Source organism: Gallus gallus, chromosome 1 (assembly GCF_016699485.2).
Source record: "Gallus gallus isolate bGalGal1 chromosome 1, bGalGal1.mat.broiler.GRCg7b, whole genome shotgun sequence".
NCBI lineage: Eukaryota > Metazoa > Chordata > Aves > Galliformes > Phasianidae > Gallus > Gallus gallus.
Window position 1 is genome coordinate 65,317,050 of NC_052532.1, and position 27,772 is coordinate 65,344,821.

The following is a 27,772-nucleotide window of genomic DNA, read 5'->3' on the forward strand; positions in this document are numbered from 1 at the left end:
ATTCTAGCAGTGGTTATACTAGACTGCGGCATACTGTGGGGAGCCAAAGGATCTCATTGCGCCAGCCAATGAAGAGATCTACAAATGAGAGCCTGATTTACCCAAGCTAGGCAGGAAAGAACCCAGCTGTGTTTAAAAAGTGCAGCATTTTTTTCCCTGCAAATGCAGAAATACAGAAATGTACAAGACCTTCTGTCCATTTTGTGCCTAAATTCAGAATTAGCTTGAACATAATGTGCCACATTCTTTAATCTCACCTCATCAGAGCGCATTTGTCAGATACAGACTAGATGAAGACTCAGATCTGCCTCCCATCCTTGACTTTAACATCGACTTTGTGCATTCCTCTTAAAATCAACATTATCTCAGTTTTTCCCCTGTAACACAAGAACAACACAAAGAAGTAATTTATAGCATGCACTGATACCTACATGGAGATAATATTGTCTGTGTGCAAAACAGTACCGGTTGTTTGTTTTCATAATGAACTATATTAATTTAAAATAAGAAGACTGTCATAATACTGTTTCTTTTTTAAGAAAGCAGTTTTCCACATTCATTTCTGTACGTATGAATGTGGTTTAGCAAAACTGATTCACGTCTTTCAGGCTTGCGGCGAACTTTAAAAGGACATAAAATTCTTCATTCTGCAGAAAATCTGCCACAAGGCTGGAAGTCATTCTGTTACACAAACTTCTATTTTTAAATGTTAGAAAACATAAATGTCCCAGCTGTCAAAACAGCTTTTCAGAATAAATTAACTTCTTAAAACAAAACGTTGAATAACTAATGATATGCTTTTGGGCAGTACCTCCTTTTAAAAGTACAGAGGGATTTGTTGTGCGTTAAGGTTGTCAGCTTTCCACTAACAAGGCATATTGGCTCATGAACATGCTTTAAGAGAAGTTAAAGGAACAAATGTACTGTAGGTTGACTGGCAGTTCAAAGGCTTCAAAGACTCTCTGGAGCCTTTTCCTCTAAAAAAAATGACATTAACTATGATTCATCAATCAGTGGTTTATGTAACCTGATAGCATTTCACTTGTGCTATCCATCAAGTCCCCAAGTTTCTCGGTGTGTGATAATACTCTTTGTGTGCAGAGATACCATCACTCATCTGGTTAGATACCAGTTACTAGAGAATGCATAAGGGTGATATTCCTGGCCTTTCTAAGTGAATTCTGAATGTGGACCTCGGTCCTAAAAGGTGAGAAATATCCTCATCTAAAAGGGAAAATTCTAGGAATATGAGTGACATTTCTGGGAATTGGGCACATAGTTTTGCATCTACCTTTGAGCACAACTTTCTAACTACAGACACCTCATTTCTAAAAACATGAGCAGTTTTCATAGGATCTCCCTTTCTCGCTCAGAAAGGTTTAAGTTGCATTAAATATACCTCCTCTTTTGACAAGGGAAATTAACTGACTTCAGATTTTATCATTAAAAAAATACTTCACCTCCATGGTGGCATTTTTTTTATGGTTCTTTTAACAGTTGTTTAATCAACCTCTGCAAACTGTTGCAAGTATTATAAAAGGCAGCAGGACAATACATAACCTACAGTAGTAGTCTGTAATGATTCATTACACCATGGAGAATGCTATGAAAGTTTATGACAACTGCTTATAAAATACTTTAAGAATGCCTTAAACTTTTGTTGACGTGAAATTATATGAACTGTTATGTTATATTGATGAGGAATTACATGTAAAGCTGCCAAAGTTCCTAATTTCTTCACACAATATAAGTATGAACAATGGAAATGAAATCAGTGATTTTCAGCCTGGAGAAATGCATCAGGAAGGGCTATAGTGCTTCTGGAAAGTGTAACAAAAGGAAGTCCACAGTCACTTAGTCCCATGAAAACTGCAGCATTTGTTGGCATAATAAGCGTTAATATGAAGTTATTTTAATGTGTTGACAACATAAAATTTCCAGAACCTAATTTTCATGTCTTGCAGTAATACAGTGCATTCAGTTCTGCACTGGGTATTTGGTTCAGTGACAGCTTATTGTAGAAAGCATCACCTTTTGAATCAGCCACATCGCTTGTGGTATGTCTTCTGTAGTCAGGGAAGATCTCAGCCAAAAATGGAGTGGTGGGTAATCAGATGGAAACAAGTAATATTTGGTGTAAAAGACACGACTATAACAGAGCCAAAATGCACTAATCCTGGTACATATACTGAACTCCTAATGAATTTTTAATGACTTCTTTTGGTAGAGAGACAATTTAATGTACTGATTCACGTTCCCTGTGCATATCAAAATCTTTTCTAATCTCCAAGTAGAATGAAAAGGTCAGGTCTTCTGCTCACATATACAACAATGCAAGAATACAGTAAATGCAGCCTTACTGCACTTCTCTTTGAAGGAGGGCTATCTTCTTTAACAGCTACATGTGTTGACATACCATAAATAAGTTAATTTATGTTTCATACTGTTGTCAACGAAAATCCTCCTACGTAAACTAGTACGCTGCATTTGCCCCTACAGAAAAATTATTACTTACATGACTGATTCCCAGTTCAGCACAACTCTCTCTTTAAACCAGGAAAGAAAATGCCACTATTAATAGCAGAGCTGTCAAGACAGCATCATCTGAAAGACTCAGAGTGTTTCAAGACAAAGCCAAATTGTCAATCTCTTGCTGCAGCTTGCAGAGGGAGGAAAAAAGAGTCTGATTGTTGAAAGTGAAATAATGTAAAAGAAAACTTAGTTTAAACTTATGCACTGGATCAGGTAAGAAGGGCTGATGTGGTTCTGTGTAGATTTACTTTGAAAACCATCAGTCTATCTTACCGATGAATGGCCCCATTTGCTCTGTAGTTTTTAGGTATGGAGGGTAGCTCCACGTCTCCCAGCATCTTCTACAAACAGATGCCTATGCTCTTTATAAATTGTTGAGGTGGGGAAGAGAGGTTGGGATTTCTCACAGTAACACTTAGTAAATCAGAAACAGTACTTCTTCACAGACCTAATTCCTTAATCTTTTTTGAAGTGCACATGCAAGTTCGCCTATTAATAAGAATCCATATACTATTGTACTGGTGGTATGTACAATATAATAGCAATATATCTGAAAGCTGAACAGCTTTCTATAGGTGAATTCTTATAGACAGCTATGTTAGTTAATGGCCGTAGCAGACAGCAATGGATAGCTTAGGTTATGAGAAAGGAAGAAGGGCAGTAATACTTCATGTTACCCAGTTGCCCTTAGCACTGTCTAGAGCCCTAGTAAGTGACATTGATAACCAGATGAGAGTTCAGCTTTTTCTTCTATTTCTGGAAATGAATTGCAGGACAGGAAAAAAATGTCAAGAATTTAAACTATTTGTTGTATTCAAAGGTGAATTGTTAGATGCAAGTCAGTAGGAGCCCTGCAACCAAAGCTCTATAAAATGTAAGCAGGACTGGCATTAGGAAATATAACTCATTGACTGTTGTGCTGTCAATTCTGACTTTTCTGATCTAAACACAGGATTTATTCCACTTGCTTGGGAAATTCTCAGCTATGGGGACTGATTCAGCACAAACTCTTCTGAGTTTATGCTCCAGGCAATCATTTGCAGCAGTCCTTTGTGGCTACAGCATTGTTCTGTCAATGATGTGAGCTGAGTAGCATAATACAACATAAAGGCCAGATTTAAGGTGCTGTTACCTATCCAAATGACTTCCTTCCATTTGCTAATCAGTTCCATGGATGGCCACCATCTCTGAATTACCTCAGGTGGACGGTTGGACTGGATGATCTTAGAGGTTTTTTCCAACCTTGGTGATTCTATGGATTCTATGATTAACTTAATCTCCATTAGCTCTTCTGCTTCTGCTTCCAGAACGCTTCAAGACTTAACACCAATTTAGGGATCAACAAGAAGAGCTGTTTAAGTTTCTGTCATTGCTTAAATGGCCCATACCAAGTACGAGTAACAAATGTTAACTTCAGATTAATGCCTAAAGCTTTTCATTTTCTGCTTTGATACAATAGACAGACTAAACTGTGAGTTATTCATTCACATCTAGTTCCTGGTAACTGAGCAACAGTGTAATTTACTGAAGACAGACAACTTATGCGGCAGAACGGCATCTGGAAATGTGCATGTAACAGGTAATGAGTTTTTTTCTGATTCTCACAAATAGAAAAAGGACATTCACTACAAAAAGACTGTAAAAGTGCCATTAACATTAGTAAGCAAATATGAAACGCAGAAATTAAAAAGCAGTCCATTAAAAGTGGAAAATGGCTGTCCAAAAGGGATCAAGAATAGCCAAAGAAAAGCGGTAATTGAGAAAGAGAGGCAGACAACCTTAAATGTCAGGTTACTGAGTACTTAAGAAGTTAAAGCACCCGTGATGGAACTCCTTTCAGATACCTTTAGACACCTCTTGTGTAAACATCTATAAAGGAGCAAGGCTGTGTTTATAGTCAACAAGGAGAAACAGGCACAAATTTTCTGAGCTGTTTTAGACTTCCACATAAGAAACACACACTAGAGCACCTTCCATACATCACACGTTTAGTTAGAAAAATCCTACTCCCCAGTACGTAAGAGCAGCAAACATTTGAGACAGGATTGACTCCCTGTTGCTCTGCTGCCAGTGCATTACATCACAGAGCAGGTTCATCTTGCAAGTCAAGACATTTACACAGGAAGTTTCCAGAAGGGACTGGAGGATTGACATACCATATCCTCTGGGTTCTTTGTAAACCTCAGCTTTGGTGTCCTCTTACCCTCATATAGGCACAATATTTTAGACAATTATTTTTATGTGGACTTAAATGACAGTACAAATACATACAATTATCATGTAACTACACAGGATAGAGTTTGTCCTGTGTTTCTTTACTAAGAATACTCAATATTTTCCTTAGCAAGATAATATTTGTTATGCACAGTAATTAAGGGGTTTTTTGAGATCAAGGTTATGGAACTTTGTGAGTGTTAAAGATAGTTTTGAAGCAACTTCAACTGAATGGTACTAACTGCACAGTACTTTGGGCCAGGTTCTTGACATTTCAGTCATGAGTATTTCTGCTGTAAGAGATATTCTGTGATTTCCGATTTCATTCTTTTTTGTGTGCAAAAGCACTACTGCTTCAAAGAACATGCAACAGAAGAAGTAACATCTTCGTTTTGTTAACATTACACCTGAGCAAAAAGCTGGAGAGACTTGTCGCTAATTCTGACAAAATGCAATGCGACCCAGGAGAAAATGTAATGGTCCTGGGGCATCATGAGCACAGTTTCATTTCTACAATACAATCAGGAATACCTCCTTTCCATAAAGTATTAGGCACGCCCCATGACGGCTGGAATTGGGATCTGAGATTTAATGTTTCTCTGAAAATCTTGTTTAACTTTTCTTATGTCCCGTAGCTTGATCCAGTCTTGGTACATCCCTTACATACCTCAAAAAGTAACTGATTCTGAAAAACGAATCCAGTCTTCTAACATCTCAGATCAGAACTGCATCTGATATCTCCACAGCTTCTCAGGAGCTGGAATAACCTGTGTCTGCCTTTTCACAAGCACTAAGGATACATGCCACTGCTGAGAGCCAGTGGGACCCAGATCTCTTCACACTCCAGAAGTGCACTAAGGTATTCAAGTTCAATGTTTAGGCTGTGAATATGAGCTGCTACCAATTATCAGCCAGATTATTGGCATAATTATTTTTTGGCACAATCCCATCTCTATAAAATGGGTCTAATCATGTTTTCAGTTCAGGGGAGTGAAATTACTTCAGTGATACAAAATGCCATAGTGAAAATGACAGCAGAATGTTATTTCATTCCAGTCAAATGCTATAGTGAAAACATCAATAAGAACTCCACGGAGAGATAAACTTGTCTCAGAGCTGCACAGTACACACTGTCATGGTGAAGCCATAGCAGAACTATTCTTACTTCTTGCACACTGGGACTGTCCATCCAGAGCAGAACGAAAGGAACCTAGGGGCTAAAAAAAGAAAGTGCATGATCATATCATTAAAAACAGACAGCAAAATATTCAAGAGCAGAATCCCACTTTTTACACCAACATTTTGTCACTTGCAAAAATCTTATTGACAGACTAGCTGCTGTATTCATTGTGAGAGGATTATATCCTGGCTAAATATCCTTTCTGCATTCAGCCCAAGTGGCAGAGATGACCAAAGAGAAGCAACAGTGGAGCTTTGGTTATTTCAATACAAAATCCGCTGCTGCAGACTAAACTGACAAAGGTGGCTTCCAGTTAAGGCAATGCACTTGGCACTGAGGCAGTTAGGAATTAACTCCTGGTGCCTGGCAGTAGGGAAGATGCATGTGACAACTTCCTAGCACAGAAAACTTCAGCTGTGCTTCTGTGTCAACATCTTAAACCCCATAAGTAACCAAAAGACCTGTTTTCCAAATGCATCTGGGCACCTAGAGGTACACCCAAAGACAATCACTGTCACTTGCCTAGTTCCCACTGAAAAATCTGCAGTCAGGTAATTAATTTTGTTTTTCATGATCTAAAAGAAAAAAAAAAAACAACCTAGTCTCTTAAAAGCTGTGTATTTTTTCTCTGAACTGTACCCTGGGGGCACTAGAAATAAGTGTGCACAGGCAGCCTTTGTTCCAGCATTTCCTAGCTTTTTAATACTAGTCTTTGCCTTCCTAAGAATACCATCTGAAACAACTTCCATGCATGAAACAATGAATTTACAAGTGCTAACAAAAGATTTTACATTAATAACAAGAGAATTTTCATTCATATTCATAGTTTACCAAAAAAATGAACATGATTTCTGTTGTAACCCTGAATGCTCACACTATCTGTCAATTTAAATCATTTTCTCTCTTTTCTTATGCTTCACTTTGCTTTTATCCCTTCAAACATGTTTTTCTATTTTGATCATCATACCCTTCTACAAGAAACCTCTTCAACACTGTCTGTTTTCTAATAAGTCTCTTGTCTTATATTTCAGTGATCCGATGTCTCATTTACTCCAGCTTTCCCTATAACTTTTGTTACCTTATTTAGCCCTTGAAAACACCCACGGGGAATATTACCTCAGCATCTTATCACAACTGTAAAGCTGAAGCTACGTGTGCGATAGGCTATTATCTTCATGAAGGCATCCTGCATATACTAGGCTAATATTTACCAATGTGCTAATGTAACGATGACCAAGCTGCCTCTGCTCCTCTCTGGGGCACCTTCTATCGATACGGATGGGAATTAATGACAGTCTCTCTCCGCTGCCTGATGTCAGAGCTGAGAAAGGTGTGAAGGGTATATAAGAGCTGTATTACTTGTCAGCAAGGAAGGGGGGAAAAGGGATACTCCAGAGCTAGGTGCAAGCGTGGAACTGTGGCATGCACCCTTCTCACTAACGCAGGCGTGCTTCTCCAGTTAGCTCCCTGACCATTAGAAGGTAAACATTTTCCCTTTTTTTCTTATTTAAGATGCAATGCAATAGATGTGCTTTTGGGAAAACACATTTCTCATGATTAATCAATAGCATTTTTTTCAGGAAAAGGCTAAATTGACTTCAAGGTAAATTTCACCTCAGACCAAAATTTGAGATCAGGACATGCCAGGAAATGCAAACCGGAGATATGGGAAAGGATTGACACTACTAGATGAAAAATGAACGCTTACTGTTGAGAGCTTTCTGTCTGAAACTGCCTGTCACTAAACTTGTGGCGATCATTTCTTCACTCTAGCCTATGAAAAAGACCAGCTGCTGTTATTTCAGGACAGAATGGTCATCAGTCACAGGATATGCTGAAGAGTATTAGGCATTGCTCTCAGTTCTCAATCATTTTTCTTTTCAGAAAGTTTGGAAGCGAAGATGTGCAACCTAAAGCTGTCAGCTTTCTTCATTGTACTTTCTGTCACGCTGAACTGTTTGGAAGCTACATCTATTGAGAAGTGAGTAATAAGTAATCGTATTTATTTCTGTATAGGGGAAACTTTCTGATTATTGCATGAATTGCTTTTACTTTCATGTCTAAAATAACATGAGCAGAAATAGAGCTATTCAGTATCACAGAGTATTCTATTGTTTAAAGATTATTATCTGTGACTGACGATCTCTCTGATGGGACTTCCAAGAGGCAAGAATGGATACTGCCCATAATGTCACAGAATACACTCTCAGGACTTAGTGAGGAAATGCCGGAACAGCCAGCAGCAAAGACAAAAAGGTATTGATTTCTCATGCTTTTTCTTGATGTATCACAAGTAAAATGAAGTAAAATGAAGTAAAATTTAAGCCAGTGATATTCTGTTGAGATTCTTCATGCCTGCTGTCATTTCTCAGGAAGCATGAAATACTCTTTGTGTAAAAAGAGCCACTCTGTAAGCAGGATAAAAAGTAAATCCAGAGAAAAAAGTTGCACATCATTTGTTACTTCACAATTACAGCCCTTTCATAAATGAAAAAGCTTGCAAATACTACATTACCTTGAGAAGTAAGGTCTATCGTAAGAGGGTTTTTTAATTGTCAAATCTCCAAGCCTAAAGGAGAAATAAAAAGAAAACATATCTTGCTTAATAACACCAGTGCTGACAGAATAGAATTCTTTTAAAATGTAACTACTTCCTGAAATTAAATAATATTTCATTAGTGTTACATGCCAGCTTAATCATGGGAAGAATGAAGAGAAGAAACTGGCTCTGAAAGAGTTTAAGTAGTCTGAAATACATACATTCATGTTTATAGAGACCTAAATCCAATTTCAGGTAATGTTTTGACTATAAAATAACATTTCAAAAAGTACTTACAATTTTTGCTAAATGATAAACAGCACTGAATACTCAATCTTGTCTTTTGAGCAACACTCTTTCAATGACAGTTCTGCTATAGATAGACTCGGTAAATATATGTAGAGTTATCTGTTTCTTTCTCTCTCGATTTAAATAAATATTATCATATAACAGTTTGATTACCTTCCAAAATAATAATGGAGACTACCTGCATTTATACAGTTCTCATCTTTATGAGTGTGGTATGACTTATCTGCTTTTTTGAGACCTTGGTATACAATCTGTTAATGGGTGAAGTGTCTCAAAGCACATATTGAATTAAAGGCTACAGATCAGAAGGCTAAAAAGCTAATAGAAATAATGGTTTCAGCCAGTCTTGACATTGGTTAGAAATCTGGTAACTTCCTGTAAGAACTGGGGATTTTAAACTTGGAGTAGCAGGGTGTGATTTGGTATCACTAAAGAAAAGGAGAACTCTGCCTCCACTAACAAATGAGGATTTCCATTATAAACAGTTGCTGTTTGAACCCCGTATGTTAAGGCCTTGATTAAACTCTTTTTAAATAATAGAAATACCAAGAAAAATCTATGAAGAGCTATATCAAACACTACACAAACATTTTGTTAAAATATTGATTACTTAAAAATCGCTGCCTATTTGGTGATCAAAACCAGTATACTACAAGCCATTTCTCTCATAATTGCTATTCCATTTGCATTCTTAGATTAGCACAACTAACTCTAAAAGAATAGATGACATTTGAGATAATGGATTTAGTCAATCGAAGAAGTATTCATTAGTTTCAAACTCTGAGTAATTACCAAAATTGAAACTCTTCACAGTGAATTTCTACTGAAAACTTAGTCTACTCCATGCCACATTAATGTGAAGAAACCAAAGAAAATTAACAATAATTCTACAAGCAATCAGCAATCAAGTATTTATGTGTGCAGGAAAAGCAGAGTAGTTTAAGAAAAACTTATAAAGTTCATGCTCTTTCAAGCCAATCATTGTATTGTGTTTAAAACAAAAATCTAATGCTGCATAATTCCTACACTGTGTTTGTAAATGGTTGGTTCAGACCATTAAATACTGTTTTTAGATGAGGACTCTTCCATGGGCACTCTTTAAAGCCCTATCCAGAAAATGATTACCTCCTACACAACAGTAAGTTCAAGTTGCATATGATTTGACAAAGATGTGGCCCCTTTTCATTACTGAATAAATCCCTATTTAGACAGAACCAGATCTTCAGTGGTACCAAAGCCAGTAGCAGTTGGCAACACCTGCCACCTCTCATGGTAGATGGCACAGTTGGGAGAGCCTTTTGGCTCAATCCATTTAATGTGGACTGGAAGATCACTGTTTGGTGAGAGCAGGGTACGATTTGGAGGGAAGAAGGGAACTAAATAAATGTTAGTGGTTGCCATTACATTAATAATCCTCATGATATCAGCAAGAGCTCTAAATAGACTTAGAAGTTCAGTTTAAAGGTAAACATTTAGTCATTGTTTTCACTTACTGTCTTAACTATACTATCATTACAGGTTTTCTAGATGTCATAAACTGCTATTCGGAATATCAATAAAAATGACATATGACTGTTAAGGCCTTTGCATTTAAATAACTCCCATCATTAAAACTGATAATAGCATACAGTGCAAAAAAAAAAAATTCAGGCACAAAGTAGGTGGAAGGAAGATTGTAATGTTCCTGTATTTGTGCACATATTAAAAGAACTCTCACATCAGTACAGCTCAAAAGCCTTTTAGAAGCAGCACACCTGATTGCTCATCATTTGACTTCATGACTTCATCTTGGTTCTTTTTCTTTTACATTAGTAGTCACCAACTGGAGAAACGGAAGTGCAACACTGCTACATGTGTGACACAACGCTTGGCTGACTTCTTAGTTCGTTCCAGCAGCAACATCGGAGCAATTTATTCACCTACTAATGTGGGGTCCAATACATATGGAAAGAGGGACACAGCTGGGCTTTCAAGCAGAAAATCCCAAAACAATACAAAGCTTTAGGGTGTTTTAATGACTATCAATACAGTTTTCATTAGGAACTCAGTTTCTAATGTATCAATAACCTTTTGGTCATTTATTACTTGTACAGTCTTAACAGTGCCTTGTTTTCTTTGTGTACGTGTATGTAATTTATGCATGTATAACATCATGCATAGGCTATCGTTTCAAATCCTTTAAGAACTCCAGAAGTCTGCTTGTCAAGTTCCTTTGTAAAAAACAAAAAACAATAATAAATGGCAGAATAATTCCAACTTTTTTAATTTATTATTATTATTATTATTATTAAAAGGCTAAAAAGATAAACATGATGTGTATGTCTTTATAGTCACAGTTTGGTGAGAAGAAACCATTCATCTTAATCAAGACCAACAAAAAACAGAACGCTAAAAGAAGTTATTTCATAATTTAGGTAAAACAGAAGAATATTCTGGTTTGGAAATGGCTACAGAGCCTTTTTTTGCCCAACTGAAAGAACAATTAGATGAGATACTATGGATGTATATTCTGATTATTAGACTAGTTAACTGCCTGGTCTCCCTCCACCATTATGAGCCTGAAACTAGCAGAAGTAGCCTTGCCATATGGGTTTCCACACACAGTGAGGATACGATTTTAAGAATTTATTACTTTTACTATAAGATGGTATCAGCAAAACGTAAGTATTGTGAGCATATCTTCATTTCAAATATGAATAAAAGAAAATCATAAAACAAGCTGGTAGAAATACTTTTCTTTGGGTATTCCTTTCCTTGAACTTAAGTAATAAAGGGAAGAGAAGAAAACAAATGGCAGTTCAGGTATCAAAACATATCACAGATGTAAACTAAATCTGCCTTCTGACATACATACATTTCTACCCACATCCAAGAAAACTAGTTTAGAGATGGGCAGATCTCAATGGAAGTCTGACAGTGTCATTTTCTCCTACCCCAGTCCACTACCAGCGCAAAAATTACTGCACAATTTTTCTCTGTAAAACTGTTACCAATTACTCTGTTGAGAAAAGTTTCTATCTTCAGCAATGTTCTAATGAATATTTATTCTAAAAGTTACTGAGAAAGCCATTCAGATAGTATTAAACTTGTATCATATTTCTGCCAGCTTGAAATGCTTTCCATTCAAGCTATTTTTGAGATATGTTAGACAGTGGGTTTAAATTGTTTTTCAGCTAGAATATTCACTTTTCAGTAAGCAAACAAGAAAATGACAGGATAGCTCTCAAGTGTCACCATGATATTGTTTGTACAGAGGAGTAACCAGGAATCCTTACTGCAAGTGGGTGCTGATTTCTAGGCTAATCCCAGCCTGAAACATGTACAATGCATTATACATCAACTTTTGCTCTTCAAGCTGCCATATGACAAAACAAAGCACAGACTATCTATGCTTAGTTGGAAGGGAATTGTATACATTACTTTCTGCCCCCCACTCTTCCAAACCTTCCAAAAGGTTCAATACTAAAATCTATTTATCAGGTTTGCCTCCATTTGACAAAATATTTAAAAACATTACTCATCTCCCAAACAAGTGAACCAATAGGTACGGATAGGAGAGGTATCAATAGCTCAGAAGAGGAACCATCTCACATAACTTCAATTAACCCATTGTCAGTGTTCTCCTGCTACTTGGTGGAGAAAGATAGCTACTTCAAATTTATCCCAGCTTAGACATCTATTTTAGGATGGGATGAATCATGCTCTTGAAGAGCCTCTGTTTCTTCACTGACAGTAGAAGGTGTCTAGACAATTAACTAAAATGGGTACTTTAAGATGACTGCAGTTAGATGGCATGAATCCAACTTCCAGTTGGTATGAACAGTTGAACTTAAAAAATACTTTGGTACAGTGAAACACAAAAAAACCTTCAGGCTCCAAATCATCAGAGTGACCAAATTTCCCATTCTGAACTTAAGTAATAAATTCATCCATTTGGAGAACCTTGAGGAACTGCCTGCAGATTTGCATCCTCATACATACCTTTGAGAATGCAATTCTGCTACCCTTCCTGCTCCTGCTTAGTTACCACCAGTTGCACCTAGACCAGATAAAGAAGAAGGATCTAGTAATGATAAGCCTGGATAAAATACTTAGCACCATAGCTAGAGATTAAGTCAGTACAAGAGATGGATTTAAAAAGAAAACAAATGCATGTAAAGTATTATTATTATTATTTAATGCATAAAGCCCCCCCAAACAGCCTAACTTCAGACACTGCAGGACATGAAGACTGTTGGGTGAAGCTTAACTAAATAACAACAACAAAAACAACAACAACAAAGTCCTCTAAACACTTCTTAAAATCCCAATATGTATTTATCTGGGTCTCTGGGAAGCCAAATATTTGCTGAGAATCAAGTCTTCTGTGACTTTTGCTCTTTTTCAGTTCATCTGGATACTCCACAGCTTTCAGAAAAGATGCAAAAAAAGAAAAATCATAAAAGACAAAAATCAAGAATGTAAATTATGTGACAAATGTTACCTGCTTTACAGTGGCTCCTGCTGAGTTCTCCTTAAAAGAAATAGAATAGGAAGATAGTATTTATTCTCATTAAACTAGAGGGGGAGGAATAAAAGTCATCAAACAAGAAAGAGCAACGCTAAGAAAAAATAGATTATATGAATATCAGGAAAGTGTTAAATGATGAAATGTCCCCTAGTGTCTAATATTTCCAAGGAAATATGACAGTTTTATAAAAGGTAGGTTCATCGTTTTTAATGATGAATTGAGTTGTGGTAAGAACTCGATTTGTCTTCAAAAATCTTGGGCTACAATTAAGAAAACACACGATATTTGTGCAACATAAAATTCACTTCTATTGAATAATAACTTTTCAATGATTAGATTCAATTTGCATTAAGAAAATATCAGTATTTTTCAATTACACAATCTTCTTGAAGATAGCTTCAAACACCGTGTTGGCAAAGCTTCCATTCAATTCCAGTGGGACAGTGTGATCCAAGCCGTTTGGATTTTACTGGATGATTTTCTAAAACTATTTAAAGATTCATACAATGACAGTATGAGTAAAATCCATTTCCTGTAATGCACTATTGAACATCTTCAGTAGCTGTCATCTTCATTTCGTAGACTTGTGCTGGGTTTAATTCAAGCAGCTCACATACAAATATAGCTTGATAGTTATGGTAGAATCCTTTTCCTTAGAGTAGCAAGATAAAGAACTTTTGCTGTCTAGCTTCATTATCATATAGAGAAGGGACTGCTCTACATAGCTTTTGCAATGCAACTAGCAAAAAGCTGTAGTTATGTATGACGCATCTCCTTGCTGTATAGAATATAAAAATAATGGTTGAAGTAACTTGAAATAGAAGCTTCCTGAGGGAAATGACAACTTCTGTTTCAAACACTTTACAGTTACCTCTATTTTTCCACACCTGATAAAAATAAAAAAAAAGAAAAAAAAAAAACTCTACAGAGAAATAAAATACATTTGAATTATTTTTGAGGCCTTTGTATGCTTCAGTAACCAGACTCACAGACCTGAAACCCACAGTTTAAACTAGGCTTCAATTTAAGAACAAAGTCCCTCAAAATCTGGATTCTGAGAACTATATAAATTGGTTTCCAGCTTCAACTGCAATGAAAATCAGATATTCTTAATTCAGTCAATTAAAGAAGTGTTTCTCTAACTAAAAACTGCCTTTGAAAAAAATTGTTAAAAATAATTCTCACACTCAGAATTCACATTATGCACGTCATCAAAAGTTGAAACTCATGACATCAGAAGCTGGCCAAAGAATGAGACAATGGTGATGAGACAATAGCTAAAACTGCTCTTCATTATAGCACATTTTTTCACCTTGAATGCTGAAAAATTTGAACTGAAAGACATTTACATGTATTTAGTTCCTAACAATAGGCTTGATCTGAATAACAACTATGCCATCAAGTAACCATGTTCTAGAAATGATTTTGTACATACAAAATCCATTTAATTATTCAAATTGAGGATCTTAGACCTATCTCTTCTTTAATAACATTCTTATCTCTATATTAAAATACTTGGTTTGATCTAGTAATAGAAATAGTGAAACTGTTTCTTATCATCTATTTTACAATGTTCTTAACATAAAAGATTACTGAACAGATAGCCTGTGACCAGTGCAGAACAACTGATGACACAAAGGTTGATAGAATTTGGTTACATTTGTTCATTCCCAAGTTTTGATTAGGTTATCATATCTATGTGCTGCATTGTATTTTTGTCACAGTTGTTGCTGTTTTCAAAAGGAATTAAGATACTGGAATGTATTAAACTAATTGCATTAAAGTATAAATATATACCCTAAAGCATCTGTAAGTATAGATATTTATTTATGTGAATTGAAGCAGCTGGAATAATATTTAAATTAAATGTTGCTCAATACAATTAAAACCAGCAGAAGCTCCTTTATTTACACTGCCAACAGAAGCAGATCACAGTACTCAAACAGAATCAGCTCTCATTCAATAAGCAGTTCCCTGACTTCCCTTCACTCAGGGAACTGTATAAGAATTTATACAGTCTGTGACTGTCAGTCCAGCACTGAAGAAGCTGAGGTACCCAACTGTCAGAATACAGGTCATTTTTAAACACTGTTCTTGGATGAGCACATTACTTATGTTGCATTCAGAACTAGCCATAGAGTAGAGGATTAAAAAAAGAAGAAAAAACCTTTTAAGTGTCAATTGGTAGATATTATCTAATGAGGTTCAACACAGCAAAGTGCAAGGTTTTGCACTTGGGCTGGAGGAATCCCAGGCATCTATACAGACTGGAAGGAGCAGTCCTTGAGAGTAGCCCTGCAGAGAAGGACCTGGGGGTCCTGGTGGATGAAAAACTCAGCATGAGCCAGCAGTGTGCTCTTGCAGCTCAGAAAGCAAATGGTATCCTGGGCTCCATCAGAAGAGGGGTGACCAGCAGGGACAGGGAGGTGATTGTCCCTCTCTACTCTGCCCTCGTGAGGCTCCATCTGGAGTTCTGCGTCCAGGTCTGGGGCCAATACAAAAAAGAGAGGGAGCTGTTGGAGAGTGTCCAGAGGAGGGCCACAAAGATGATCAGAGGGCTGGAGCACCTCCCCTATGAAGACAGGCTGAGGGAGCTGGGTTTGTTCAGCCTGGAAAAGAGAAGGCTGTGGGGTGACCTCATTGCAGCCTTCCAGTACCTAAAAGGAGCCTAGAAACAGGGGAGGAGTCAACTCTTTACAAGGGCAGATAATGGCAGGACAAGGGGGAACAGTTTTAAGTTGAAGGAGGGAAGATTTAGGTTGGATATGATGGGGAAGTTCTTTACCAAGAGAGTGGTGAGGTGCTGGCACAAACTGCCCAGAGAGGTTGCAGATGCCCCGTCCCTGGAGGTGTTCAAGGCCAGGTTGGATGGGTCCCTGGGCAGCCTGGTTGAGTATTAGATATGGAGGTTGGTGGCCCTGCCTTTGGCAGGGGGTTGGAGCTTCATGATCTTTGAGGTCCCTTCCAACCCAAGCCATTCTGTGATTCTATGATGATATTTTTTATTTTTAATTTGCCTGCATTCATTGCAGGCAAGAGAGAAAAATGAAGGTCATGGGACATTATATTCTGTCTTTCATAGGAATAACAGATTCCAAGTAGTGCTTGAGAGTGGGAGATGCTCAAGTGGATCTTAGGTGGAAAGGTTGTTTCACTGGTCCCAGCACAGGTTCAGATTTCAGGATGAACACAAAATGGTGAAAAAGAGAACAAAGTGACTACCGCAACTGTAACAAAGATTTCCACATCTCCAGAGAAAGTTAACAGGACCACCATGTTCTGGACTTGTTCTGGAACTGTACCTTGAAGGATGCTGTTGGAGCAAGCGGCCATCTCACATACTTCCTGACATCTACTGACTTCTTAACCTGCCACATAAATCAGGCTGCTCCCCAGAAACTAGTGCTTAAAGCATCTGCATGTAGCACTTTCCCTCAGTCTGTTTCTGTTAAATGGGCTCCAGGCACACTGCAGGTTTGGTTTCCAGGAGGAGGTATCCAGGCTGTTCACAACTGCAGGAGGAGGTAGAAGGATGCACAACAGGGCTAGCAGACCCTAAGACCCGGAGAAGACAGAGCGCAAGTAATCTGAACTCCCTCTCTTCCATGTGACTTAACATAGCTTCCAGGAGGATGTACTCCACGATCTTCCCTGGCACAGAGGTGAGGCTGATAGGTGAGTAGTTCCTTAGGTCATCCTTTCTAGCCTTTTTAAAAATGGGTATGACATTGACTTTTTTCCAGTCACCAGGTACTTTACCTGACTGCTGTGTCTTTTCAAATGTCATCAAGAATGACTTGGTGACTACATCAGTTGATTCCCTCAGGACTCTGAGATGAATCTCATTGGGACCCATAGACTTATGAACATTCAGGTTTCTCAGGTGGTCAAGAACCTGATTTTGCTGTGGGCATCCCTCCCCCAGTTCCCATGTTTCAAATCATCCACTTGAGGGCTGTGTGTAGAGCAGTTGCTAGTGAAGACTGAGGCAAAAAAAAAAAAAAAAAAAAAAAAAAAGTTGTTGAGTATCTGTGCCTTCTCTTTGTCTGTTGCTACCAGACTATCCATATTGCTCACAAGGGGGATACTTCCTCCTGGACTTTTAATTTTCTGGTTGGTGTACCTTTCTTACTCTTCCTTGCACCCCTTGCCAAGTCCAGTTCCACTTGAGCCTTGGCTTTCCTGACTGCATCCCTACACAGCCTTGCAGCATCTCAACACTCCTCCTAGGGTATGTGTCCCTGCTTCCACTGCCTGTGCATTTTCTTTTTGCTCTTCAGTTTGATTAGCAGGTCCCAGTTCAGCCATGCTGGTCTCTTGCCTTCCTTTCCTATCTTCCTCCACCTGGAGATGGAGAGCTCTTGCACCCTAAGAAATGCTTGCTCTACGATCTCCACTCCCATGTCCTTGAGAACAGATTCCCAGGGGGTGTGGAGCCAGGAGTTGGACTCAGTGATCCTTATGGATACCTTCCAACTTGGGATATTAAACGATTCTATGCTTATTGAGAAAAGACTTTCTAAAAACATTCTTCAATCCACAGATACTTGTTGTTAACTCACTTTTCTTTAGGAAGCCCTTTCCAAAATTGAAAAAAGCAGAAGTTACACTATTTTTCCTACTAATTCTTTTCTATCATTACAGTAAAGCTTGCCAAGAGGCTTTGTATGCACTCCACCAGATAACGTGCAGCTAACAAAAAGACCAGATATAAGTATGTTTGGAAAAGACCAAATCAAAGTATCATTTCATGAACCCAGAGAGTATAAACAGTTAATAAACCTATCACGATCCCTCAATTTATTTCTGGAAAGAAATAAGTTTATGTTTTTCTCATTATTCATTCAGTGTTTTCCCAGCTCAAATTCAGGCAAATGAAGCACAGCACTGACAACATTAATACAAGCTCATAACCATGTACGCATTGAGTGATGTAATGTAAAGTCACTAGACCGTGATATTTGGAATTAAATGACTGAAGATGACTATTTCATCCTAATATTCATCCTCTTCATTCCACACCTCAGCAATACAACTTCTGTGAATCACCACTCCAAGCAGTAAACTAATTTTAAAACAACTCTTTCCACACTTTCGACATTGAACAATTGGTACTGGAGACAGATGACTACACAGATGATTACAGTCAGCATCACCCTCAGTATCACTTTCAGCTGGGTCAGCCTTAGTGTCTGAAAGGAAGCTAACATAACCAGCCACATAACTAGTCATTGTCCAATTCAACAGTAACAGGTGAGACAGTGGTTTTCCGGAACAGCATGCTGCAAAACTTGCTCCATAAAATCAAAAGAGAAATCACTCTATCTCTAGAAGTGTGTGCTTGTGTTCAGGTCTCAGTCCAGCAGATATTAAAAGAATTTTATTCCATTTTTCCTCTTCCTTATAGAATACATGGGGATGAAAGAAAGAAGGAAGATCTGTAAATAACTAACTATGGCTTTAGAAGCAGTACAGCACAGTCAGCAAAACCATTCAGAGGAAGAGATATTTGGATGTTTTTTTGAGGTTGTAGGCAGACACCGCTTCAAACATACAATAACTTATCAGTCAGAAAACTGATTTGAATGTATGGCCCAAGTGGCTGTACAGAAACAATGCAGATCCATTCAATGACCACACATGGCAACACGAGAAAGAAGCAGAGATTTCTAACATTAAGGTAAAACTAAAATCTTGAAACAAAATGGTGAATGCATTATTGTTGTTTAAACTAGTAACTCTTGCCTAGAATTCACAGAGAATTTCAGAGACTTGTATCAAAGCCATCAACTTTAATCTATCTGTATTCTTCTCATCCCACATTCTGATAACTAGTTTTATAAAACATCAGCAAATTATGGGCACATCTCATTTCTGATGTGATTTTCCACAAAGCTATCATTCACGTTAAAAACACTTTCAGGTCTGGCAAGACAAAATTTGACTACAAGAAGAAATACCAATAAATTAGGAAATATCTCGAGTCAATTTCAGACCATTTCAAAAGAGAATAAGAAGAATGTCTGAATTTGAGATTTCACATCATTTTCTTTACTATAAAAGCAAAGCAAAAACTCTGTGGGAGTTCTGCAGCAAGGAGCTTTGGCATGCAGATCATTTCCTTGCCACTATCTGCACACACACACGCACACATGCAAATACAGCACAGAGATACATTCTGTAACTTGGGGTAAATAGAAATCTCCACTGCAGTTTTCAGCTCTGGGATAAAACTCTGAAGTTCCCAGTTTCTTCTAAGTTTCAACATTTCATTATTTGAGGGCTGGAACATCTTCCCTACAGGGACCAGCTGAGAGAGCTGGGGCTCTTCAACCTGGAGAAGAGAAGGCTTCAGAAGGACCTGATAGTGGCTTTCTAGTATCTGAAGGAAAGCCGGGGAGGGACTTTTTATAAGGGCAGGTAGTGACAGGATGAGAGGAAATGGCTTTAAACTGGAAGAGGGTAGATTTAGACTAGAGATTAGGAAGAACTTCTGTACTGTAAGGGCAGAGAGACACTGGAACAGCTTGCCCAGTGAGGTTGTGGATGCCCCCTCCCTGGAAGCATTCAAGGCCAGGCTGGATGGAGCTTTGAGCAGCCTGGTCTAGAGGGAGGTGTCCCTGCCTATTGCAGGGGGTTGGAACTAGATGATCTTAAAGGTCCCTTTCAACCCCAACCATTCTATGATTCGATGATTTATAATAGTATTGCCAGAACTAATATGAATTTGTATCTTTTTGATGATTTTATTTCATCCAAATTCTTTATATAAATGTCAAAAGGACAGAGATAGCTTGAAGTCGATAGACATTATTACATGGTCTGGAAAACGGGGAAGAATGATTTAGAAAGCATAAATTAGAAGTACTGTGTTTGTTGGCTTTGCAGGTAAAGTCAGAAAAAAGGTAAGGATAGCATGCTGAAATTCAGGAGGCACATAATGAGCAGCCTAGAGGGAAAAAAAAAAAAAAAAAAAAAGGAAATCTCATGGATGTGAGTATAAATAGAAAACAGTTAAAGTGAAGGGAACCAAATAGGTGGTAGAGTTAACTTTTTGCATCTCCTGAGACCAAAACGCATTCCAACAGAATCACATCAGCACAAGAACTTAACAATTTTGTCTGACTCTCAGGACTCAAAGAAAATGATAAGTTGGAGTGCTCTTCCATACAAGAGCTAGTTTCATGCTAGAGCTAAAATCCGTAGTTTCTTCATTTAATCATCATATTAAGCAACAGATTTTACTGCATAAAGACTGCAGGATTTAACATACTGCAACTACATGCTTGTGGAAAGAACCAAGATTGTGTATGTCTTAAGAAATTCCTCTCTGTACCCTCTATGTAGAAATGCAACTCTTGAGAGATCAATCATAGTCATAAATTTTACTGCTGTGTTATTATGCTTTATTTATTTATATATCCTGAAAGGGGATGGAGATTGGGTATCTGACTAATGCTAGGGTGATAAATTGCTCAGAGAAGAAATCTAAATCTAACTGTGAGCTTCTTCCTCATCCAAGCACATCCATCACATTCTAATAATTTGAAGAACAGTTCTAATCAAAACCGATCTGGACTTTTATAATCCAGACAATAACATCCAATGCATATTCACTGACCAAAATAATATTCTTTAGTTTGTTGGGTTGTATTACCATTAGAACTACAGAACTAGCACAAATTACTGTAACAGAAGCTTTTCTTTTGTTTCCCAAGCAACCCTACAGGCTTGGGGAGGTGTGGCTGGAAGGCTGCCTGACGGAAAGGGACCTTGGTGTACTGTTGGACAGTCGGCTGAATATGAGCCAGCAGTGTGCCCAGGTGGCCAAGAAGGCCAGTGGCATCCTGGCTTGTATCAGGAAAGATGTGGTGAACAGCACTAGGGAAGTCATCCTGCCCCTGTACTCGACATTGGTGAGGCCTCACTTCGAGTACTGTGTTCAGTTTTGGGCACCTGAGTACAAGAAGGACATGGAGGTACTGGAGCAGGTCCAGAGAAGGGCAACGAGGCTAGTGAAGGGCTTGGAAAATCGGCCCTATGAGGAGAGGCTGAGGGAGCTGGGGCTGTTTAGTCTGGGGAAGAGGAGGCTGAGGGGGGAGACCTTATTACTCTCTTCCAGTACCTGAAAGGAGTTTACAATGAGAGTGGGGTAGGTCTCTTCTCACTGGTGACAGGTGACAAGACGAGGGGAAGTGGCCTCAAGTTGCACCACGGCAAGTTTAGGTTGGACGTTAGGAAACACTTCTTTGCAGAAAGGGTGGTTAAGCACTGGAATAGGCTCCCCAGGGAGGTGGTTGAGTCACCGTCCCTGGATGTGTTTAAGAGCCGTTTGGATGTGGTGCTCAGAGATATGATTTAGCGGAGGGCTGTTAGAGTTAGGTACTATGGTTAGGCTGCGGTTGAACTTGATGATCTTTGAGGTCCTTTCTAACCTGAGTAATTCTGTGATTCTATGATTCTATTTCCTACAAAATCTTTTTTTTTCCTCGAAGTTTGCATAATAATATCTTATGACTGAAATCAAATATTCACCAAATGAGCTGGCACAGAGTGTGCCCTCATTTTACATGCTCCCTGTGCCCTGAAATCTATGAAATATCTCTTCAAACAAATACCTGTTATTTTGCACTGACAGACATAAAGAAAGCATGCATTTGCCCTACCATTTTCCATCGTGGCTTGCTCTGAAACATAAACACTGCTCATACATGAACTCTGTTAACTATTTCACTGCAGCTAGAGGCTGGCAAGTGAGTAGACCTGAAAATCACATTGGTGGTCTGCCGATCTGTTGATAAAACCATTTCATTTGGGCAAAAAATATGGTATCATTAGCAATTTGGATTGTCAACCTATTGTGCATTTCTCCTTTGCAAACAGAGTAAGTTTGATACTCATACCCATGCAAGTTTACAGAGGTGTTATTTAGCCTGACCAATTTTTCAAAGTAAAGCTAAACTTAGAAGTCCTTAGAAACAAAACTCAGGTACATCACATACCAGGTGAAACTTCAGTACAAAATATGTCTCAATAAAACCCAAATGCACAAGCATAAAATAAATCATGATTATATTTTCTAAGTATATATCACTCATTACTACCCAGTATCATTTTCTGTTTAACTTCTTCTTGGACCTGCTTGTGTTACTCACTTATAGATGCAATCTTTAAGCCCCTGAATTTTTCTGCACCTTCTGTGTAATGCTTTTACTTTTCAGTGTATTAAAGAGTATTGCTGAAGCCAAGAACTCTCCTTGTGCAGTTACCTTTCCCCAGTTTGCAAATAATAGTATTAAATCACCTGGTAAACTCTTCTAAGCATATCACCCTTTTCCCACATTTTGATCTGGCATAGCTTCTACTCTCCTGTCCCTCCTGCCTCATTGCCCCCAGGTTGTTCTAGAGGCTTATGGCAGCTATCCTACTATGCTGTAACTGAGCACAGGTAGAGTACTTGAAAGATGGAAATCAGCGCCACTGGGAATAGGACTCTGCTGCAATCTGATACTTCTACCTAAGGAATCAAAATAAAACAGTAGCGGCTGCCCAAGTGAACACAGTTAGGCAGCTCAAGCCATACAACAAAGAAAACTGTTATACCTTAACAAAACAAAACCAGTTACCAGTGCCTCTGGTGAAGCACAGAATAGTAGCAATTTCCACACATGAGACTAAGTTATAATCAGACAAAGAAAGACTGCTCCAAGTCTATGCTATGATAAGAATATGAAAGCCAGTTCTGGCAGTGCAGAAGGACCCAGTGCCCTCATCATACCCCCACTACCAGAATGGATCCCTTCCTCCCTTTTACCTCCATATCACTAGCACACAGACAGTTCTTCGTTGGCAAGCCATAGGGTATTGATTACCATCCCCACTCACCTTTGGTCCAGGCTGCACGTGATAGATGTGTGAGAGCTGTCAGCTCAAGAGAAGTAGCCCCACACTGACTCCTAACAGCCCCAGAGCTGCATAATTCATCGCTGTTCCCCCACCCAAGTCTACCCTCTCCAGCAGAGCAGCAACATCCAAGTTCTGTGTTCAAGCTGCTCTCTTCTCCTTCAAAGAAAACTTACAAAAGCAGCTGCAAGCCCAGGAAGACAGCCAAGTTTGTTTGCCCTTGAAAGCAGGTGGTCATACAAGGCAAAAGACAAAAGGAACAGAAAACTCCTAAGGAAAAAAATATTTACTGTCCTATAAGCATTAGTCAGAAACTCCAGAAGCTGGGCAACAAAATGCCACTTTCACAATCCCTATGTGAAGTTTTGGTGGTTTGTTTTGTTTTGCTCCTTAATTCACCACAAAGAAAGAAATTACTAATGCAAGAACACACATACTGTCAAGGAAAAGAACATATTGATGAGTTGAGGTTCACTCTCATTAACATAATGTGTTAGAGACAAGTAGTTCCTTTACACAGTGCCAGAAATCCCCTTAGAATTAATAGAGTTACAGCCTCTATAAACCCAGGGTCAGCAAAGAAGGTAGAGGTCTGCATTTAAATAAATAAGTTTCCCAGAGGCAGACCTGAGATCATGAATGAGCTCATACGTACATACACGCGTATGCGTATGCATTTGGCCCAATTACAATAATGTCCACAGGTGACACTTGCATAGTCAGCCAAAGGGCATTTATACAGAATAAAACCTTTGCAAAATAGAAAAGACAAGAACCAGCTACTTGGAGAGTAGACCTTACTAAGATCACCCGAAAAGTAGTGAAAAAGGAGATAGACAAGCCTTCTTAGCCACCTCTTTCACATGAGAATTTCAGCTGATGACAGTACTGCAGCTGGCAGCATTTCATTGCATGCTATGAAACCTCTGAAAACTACTACATAAATGACAAAGCAGAGAGTCAAGTATGCTCTCGTTCACAGCATGCTGTTCAACAGCCAGAGTACAATGAATCCCACTCTCCTTTGCCTGCTTCCCTCTTCCTGGAGAGCAGTTTGGCATCCACCAGTAACCTCAAGTTTCTTTCAGCAGGGCTGTACTCTATCTTTACACCCCCTCATTTGTAGTGATGGCAGAGGTAATCGTGACCCAGGTGCAACACCTTGCACTTGAATTTGTTGAATCTCATGAGGATCACCTGGGCCCACTGCTCATGCCTGTCTCTCTGGATGGCATCCCATCTCTTGGGCGCATCAACTGCTTGGTGTTATCTACAAATATGATGAGGGTGCACTCAATCCTCCTGTCCATGTCATTGATGAAGATCTTAAAGGGCACTTGTCCTGGTACAGACCCATAAGAGACACCACTCATCACTGACCTCCATCCAGTCATTGAGCCATTGAGCATTACTCTCTAAATGCAATGTCATAACCAGTTCCTTGTCCATCAAACAGTCCACCCATCAAATCCATATCTTTCCAATTTGGAGAGAAGGATGTCTTCTTCAGAACTTGGCCAAGTAATAAATCTCTTCAAAGCTGATAATTTCAATGCTTAATGCATCTTATGCTCTTCAGCTGCATATAAACCTCACACATTCATAACACATGTTGAACTTCTAATCTATCCAGCTGTAAGAGAAGACTGTCAAAACAGAAAATGTACTAAATCTTTCATAAAACATGATAATGAACCATGGTCACTGTGACCGATAATTAAGATGAAATTTCTCCTACCCCTAAACACAGTCACTTGGACTCTACTTTTAATTACTTGGCAGTAGTAATATAAACTACCCATATTTGAGGTGTCAGTGCTTATGACAGCTTCATTGGGGCATTAAGTGAAAAAGTGAGCAACGAAAATGGCTTTTGCTTTCTGTTCAAAGGAAGAACTAAGGTGAAAAATCTTGGATACTGATAAATTCACAACTGAAATTCACAGGAGATGTGGATGCTTAGCACCTCCCAGAAAAACGTGCAATATGTTAAAAATTGCATATCACTTAAGAAATTAATAATTCATCCTCCTTAACATAGGCCATAACAAGTTTAAAGCACAAAATAAGTAAGTAAATTTTAAAAGATTACTAAATTGAAAGGAATCCTAATGGGCTCTGCTGAACAGAATGCAATTACCCACATGGTTAAAGTCAACATGTGCTTCTGAGAGGTCGATATTTCTCCCAAATTCATTTGTATTCAGTTCTGCTTCAGCTACAACATTACTATCCCTGATGCTCCTTGTCTTTCCTCAACCTCAGTGCCACTCCCAGTTGCACTCTTTTCCCATACATGTTGAAGTCTGCATGTGATTTCATCTTTAACTTTTACCTGGCTAAAAAGGAAAAGTATACAGAAAAACAACAACAACAAAAATAAAATTAAATAAAGCTGTTATTTTCCATTCCTCTACACTGAAGCCTTTTTATAGGAATGTAGGAATAATGGTGCTTCAGCTTTGAGACAAGAGATGGGCAGTTTACAAGTACCAAAGGATTTCTTTTAGACCAACCTAGAATTTATTAGTGGGCATGAATTTCCTTCCTATTCACAGTCTAGCTCCAACCTTCTAGAAACTTCTGTGTTGCCTGGGGAAAAACAGAAGGCAAGAACTACTGCATCCCACTAACGAGTGCTATCGAGTCAAAATTTTACACTAAACACTCTAACACTCAAAGACAGATGATAGATGGCAGTGTAATTATAATTACATATTAACCACAACGGTAACAATTTCTTTTTTAAAAAAAAACAACAAACAAAATGCCTTTAAATAAGGAAACTGAGAAATGAGAATGCTCCTTAACATTATTTCTAGAGCTCACTAGCTGGCTGAATTTGCTGGAAAAGATGCAAAAATACTAGTCAGAACAAAATAATGAAACTGAATAGCCATGCCTTTGGTGTTAAAACAACCTTTGAAGGGATCTTGCAGCATTAGCTAACCCTAACACCAGATCAACTAGCTAAAACTCAGCTCCTATTCACAGAAGAGAGAAACTCATTTCCCTCTGCACTTACAGAGGGTAAGCCAAACCTCTGAGCATTCCTCCTGTCATTCCTAGGGAATCCTCTCAGCTGTCAGCTTTATACTCACATTTCTCCAGTTTTCCTCCAATTTAAGCTGAACAGTCAATAGATATATAAGATTCACAAAAATACATATCTGCTCCCTATTTAAGCATTGGCAGATCCAGCTGAATATGGGCTCTGCTATGTATTTCTTCCTATGCACTTGTTATCAGTATAAACTTCACAGATCTTATTTGAAAATTAGAGGTGAGAGTTTTTCAAGTCCACATGAGCAAAACAGAAATAAAAGTTAAAAATAACAACAAATTAGTGGCATTCTTCTTCAACTCTTCTTGCCAATCACATTAGATCCTACTTTACTATGTGTTCTTGACTCCTTTTTCATCTCCAAAGCCTGGAAGAGCTATATGATGCATCAACAGTGCTGCAAACTTTATAACACTGCAGTATCCTTTACAGCTAGAAATACTCTCTCCTGCCTGAGATTTCGAGCAGGATCCATATAGCCAAACATGCTACAGGAGAGTAAAAGCTAAATTTTCATCACTGAATTCATTATACTGTTTGATCATAGTTACCTTTGAGTCATAGTTACCTTTGAATCTCATTGCCAGAGATACACCTGAAATTATAACCTTCAAGTCCATATAGTCAGCAATATACAATCACTGGAATAATTATCTGTCTTTATTGCTTATTTTCTCCAACACACTACTTAAAAAAATAATTCTATGAAGGTATACTTTGGTATATCTGAATTCCGAATTGATGTAGATTTAATAGATTATTGTAATGTGACAAATCTTTTACAGCATGTGATGAAATCCTGCTTGGAAAAACATATTTATTAGCAAGGGCCTTGCAGTGCCCATTAATGCAGACTAGAGACTCTTAAATCATTTAATGCAAAATATTCTCTTACTGTTCTCTTTAGTTATGCTGTTAACACTAAAAAGGACACTGCTTGCTGTGTCAACTTAGTAAATGTTCAACAAGAAATAGTGGAGTGTATGAAAGGGCACCTTTTTTTGTTGTTAAAATACCTTAAGGAGAAAGATTTACTTATGAATGAAAAGAAGAAAAAGATTAGGGAACTTAAGGGAGTTGGATTTAATGACCTTTAAAGGTCCCTTCCAACTTAAACAATTCTATGATGCTAAGACAGTTTTTCCCAGTTTTACTGGGGCAAATTAAATGCTACTTTATCTAGACATGGTAAACAATGTCAGAATCTGTCCAGAAAATATGTGTTATTAATCACAGAATTACATAATGCCTTGGGTTGTAAGGGACCTTAAAGCCTACTCTAGTGGTTGGCGACCTCGCACATAGCAGGGGGGTTGAAACTAGATGATTATTGTGGTCCTTTTCAACCCAGGCCATTCTGTGATTCTATAATCCAGTTCCAACCCCATGCTGTGGGCAGAATTGCCACCCATCAGCTCAGGCTGCCCAGCACCCCATCCAGCCTGGCCTTGAGCACCTCCAGGCATGGGGCACCCACAGCTTCTCTGGGCAGCGTGTGCCATTGCCTCACTGCCCCTTCAG

The 27,772-nt window shown here is 38.4% G+C and overlaps 2 protein-coding genes across 6 annotated transcripts in view; one reads left to right on the forward strand and one right to left on the reverse strand.

Moving 5' to 3' along the window:
- Window positions 1-23,350, reverse strand: part of SLCO1A2 (solute carrier organic anion transporter family member 1A2) — a 51,220-nt gene extending 27,870 nt beyond the window's left edge. For 2 of the 5 annotated variants that reach the window (XM_015291795.4, XM_015291789.4), the window contains exons 1-4: window positions 23,170-23,350; window positions 8,442-8,495; window positions 5,912-5,963; window positions 258-377 (exon numbers count right to left, since the gene is read on the reverse strand). The gene's annotated coding sequence lies outside the window, so the exon portion shown is untranslated. Of the gene's footprint in view, window positions 1-257; window positions 378-5,911; window positions 5,964-8,441; window positions 8,496-12,755; window positions 12,814-23,169 lie in introns of all 5 variants that reach the window. The other 3 variants (XM_046905097.1, XM_040655999.2, XM_040656005.2) reach the window with 3 other exon arrangements.
- On the forward strand, window positions 7,296-11,082 carry IAPP (islet amyloid polypeptide). Its single transcript, NM_205397.2, has 4 exons — window positions 7,296-7,407; window positions 7,811-7,907; window positions 8,048-8,182; window positions 10,587-11,082. Exons 2-4 carry the CDS (start codon window positions 7,828-7,830, stop codon window positions 10,777-10,779), a joined length of 408 nt encoding a protein of 135 aa, NP_990728.1. The 5' UTR covers window positions 7,296-7,407; window positions 7,811-7,827; the 3' UTR covers window positions 10,780-11,082.
- Window positions 23,351-27,772: the final 4,422 nt, after the last annotated feature.

Coding starts and splice junctions, on each gene's coding strand:
- IAPP (NM_205397.2), top strand. CDS start 7,828: ATGTGCAACCTAAAGCTGTCAGCTTTCTTCATTGTACTTTCTGTCACG. Junction 7,908..8,047: donor GAAGCTACATCTATTGAGAA/GTGAGTAATAAG, acceptor TATTGTTTAAAG/ATTATTATCTGTGACTGACG. Junction 8,183..10,586: donor CCAGCAGCAAAGACAAAAAG/GTATTGATTTCT, acceptor CTTTTACATTAG/TAGTCACCAACTGGAGAAAC.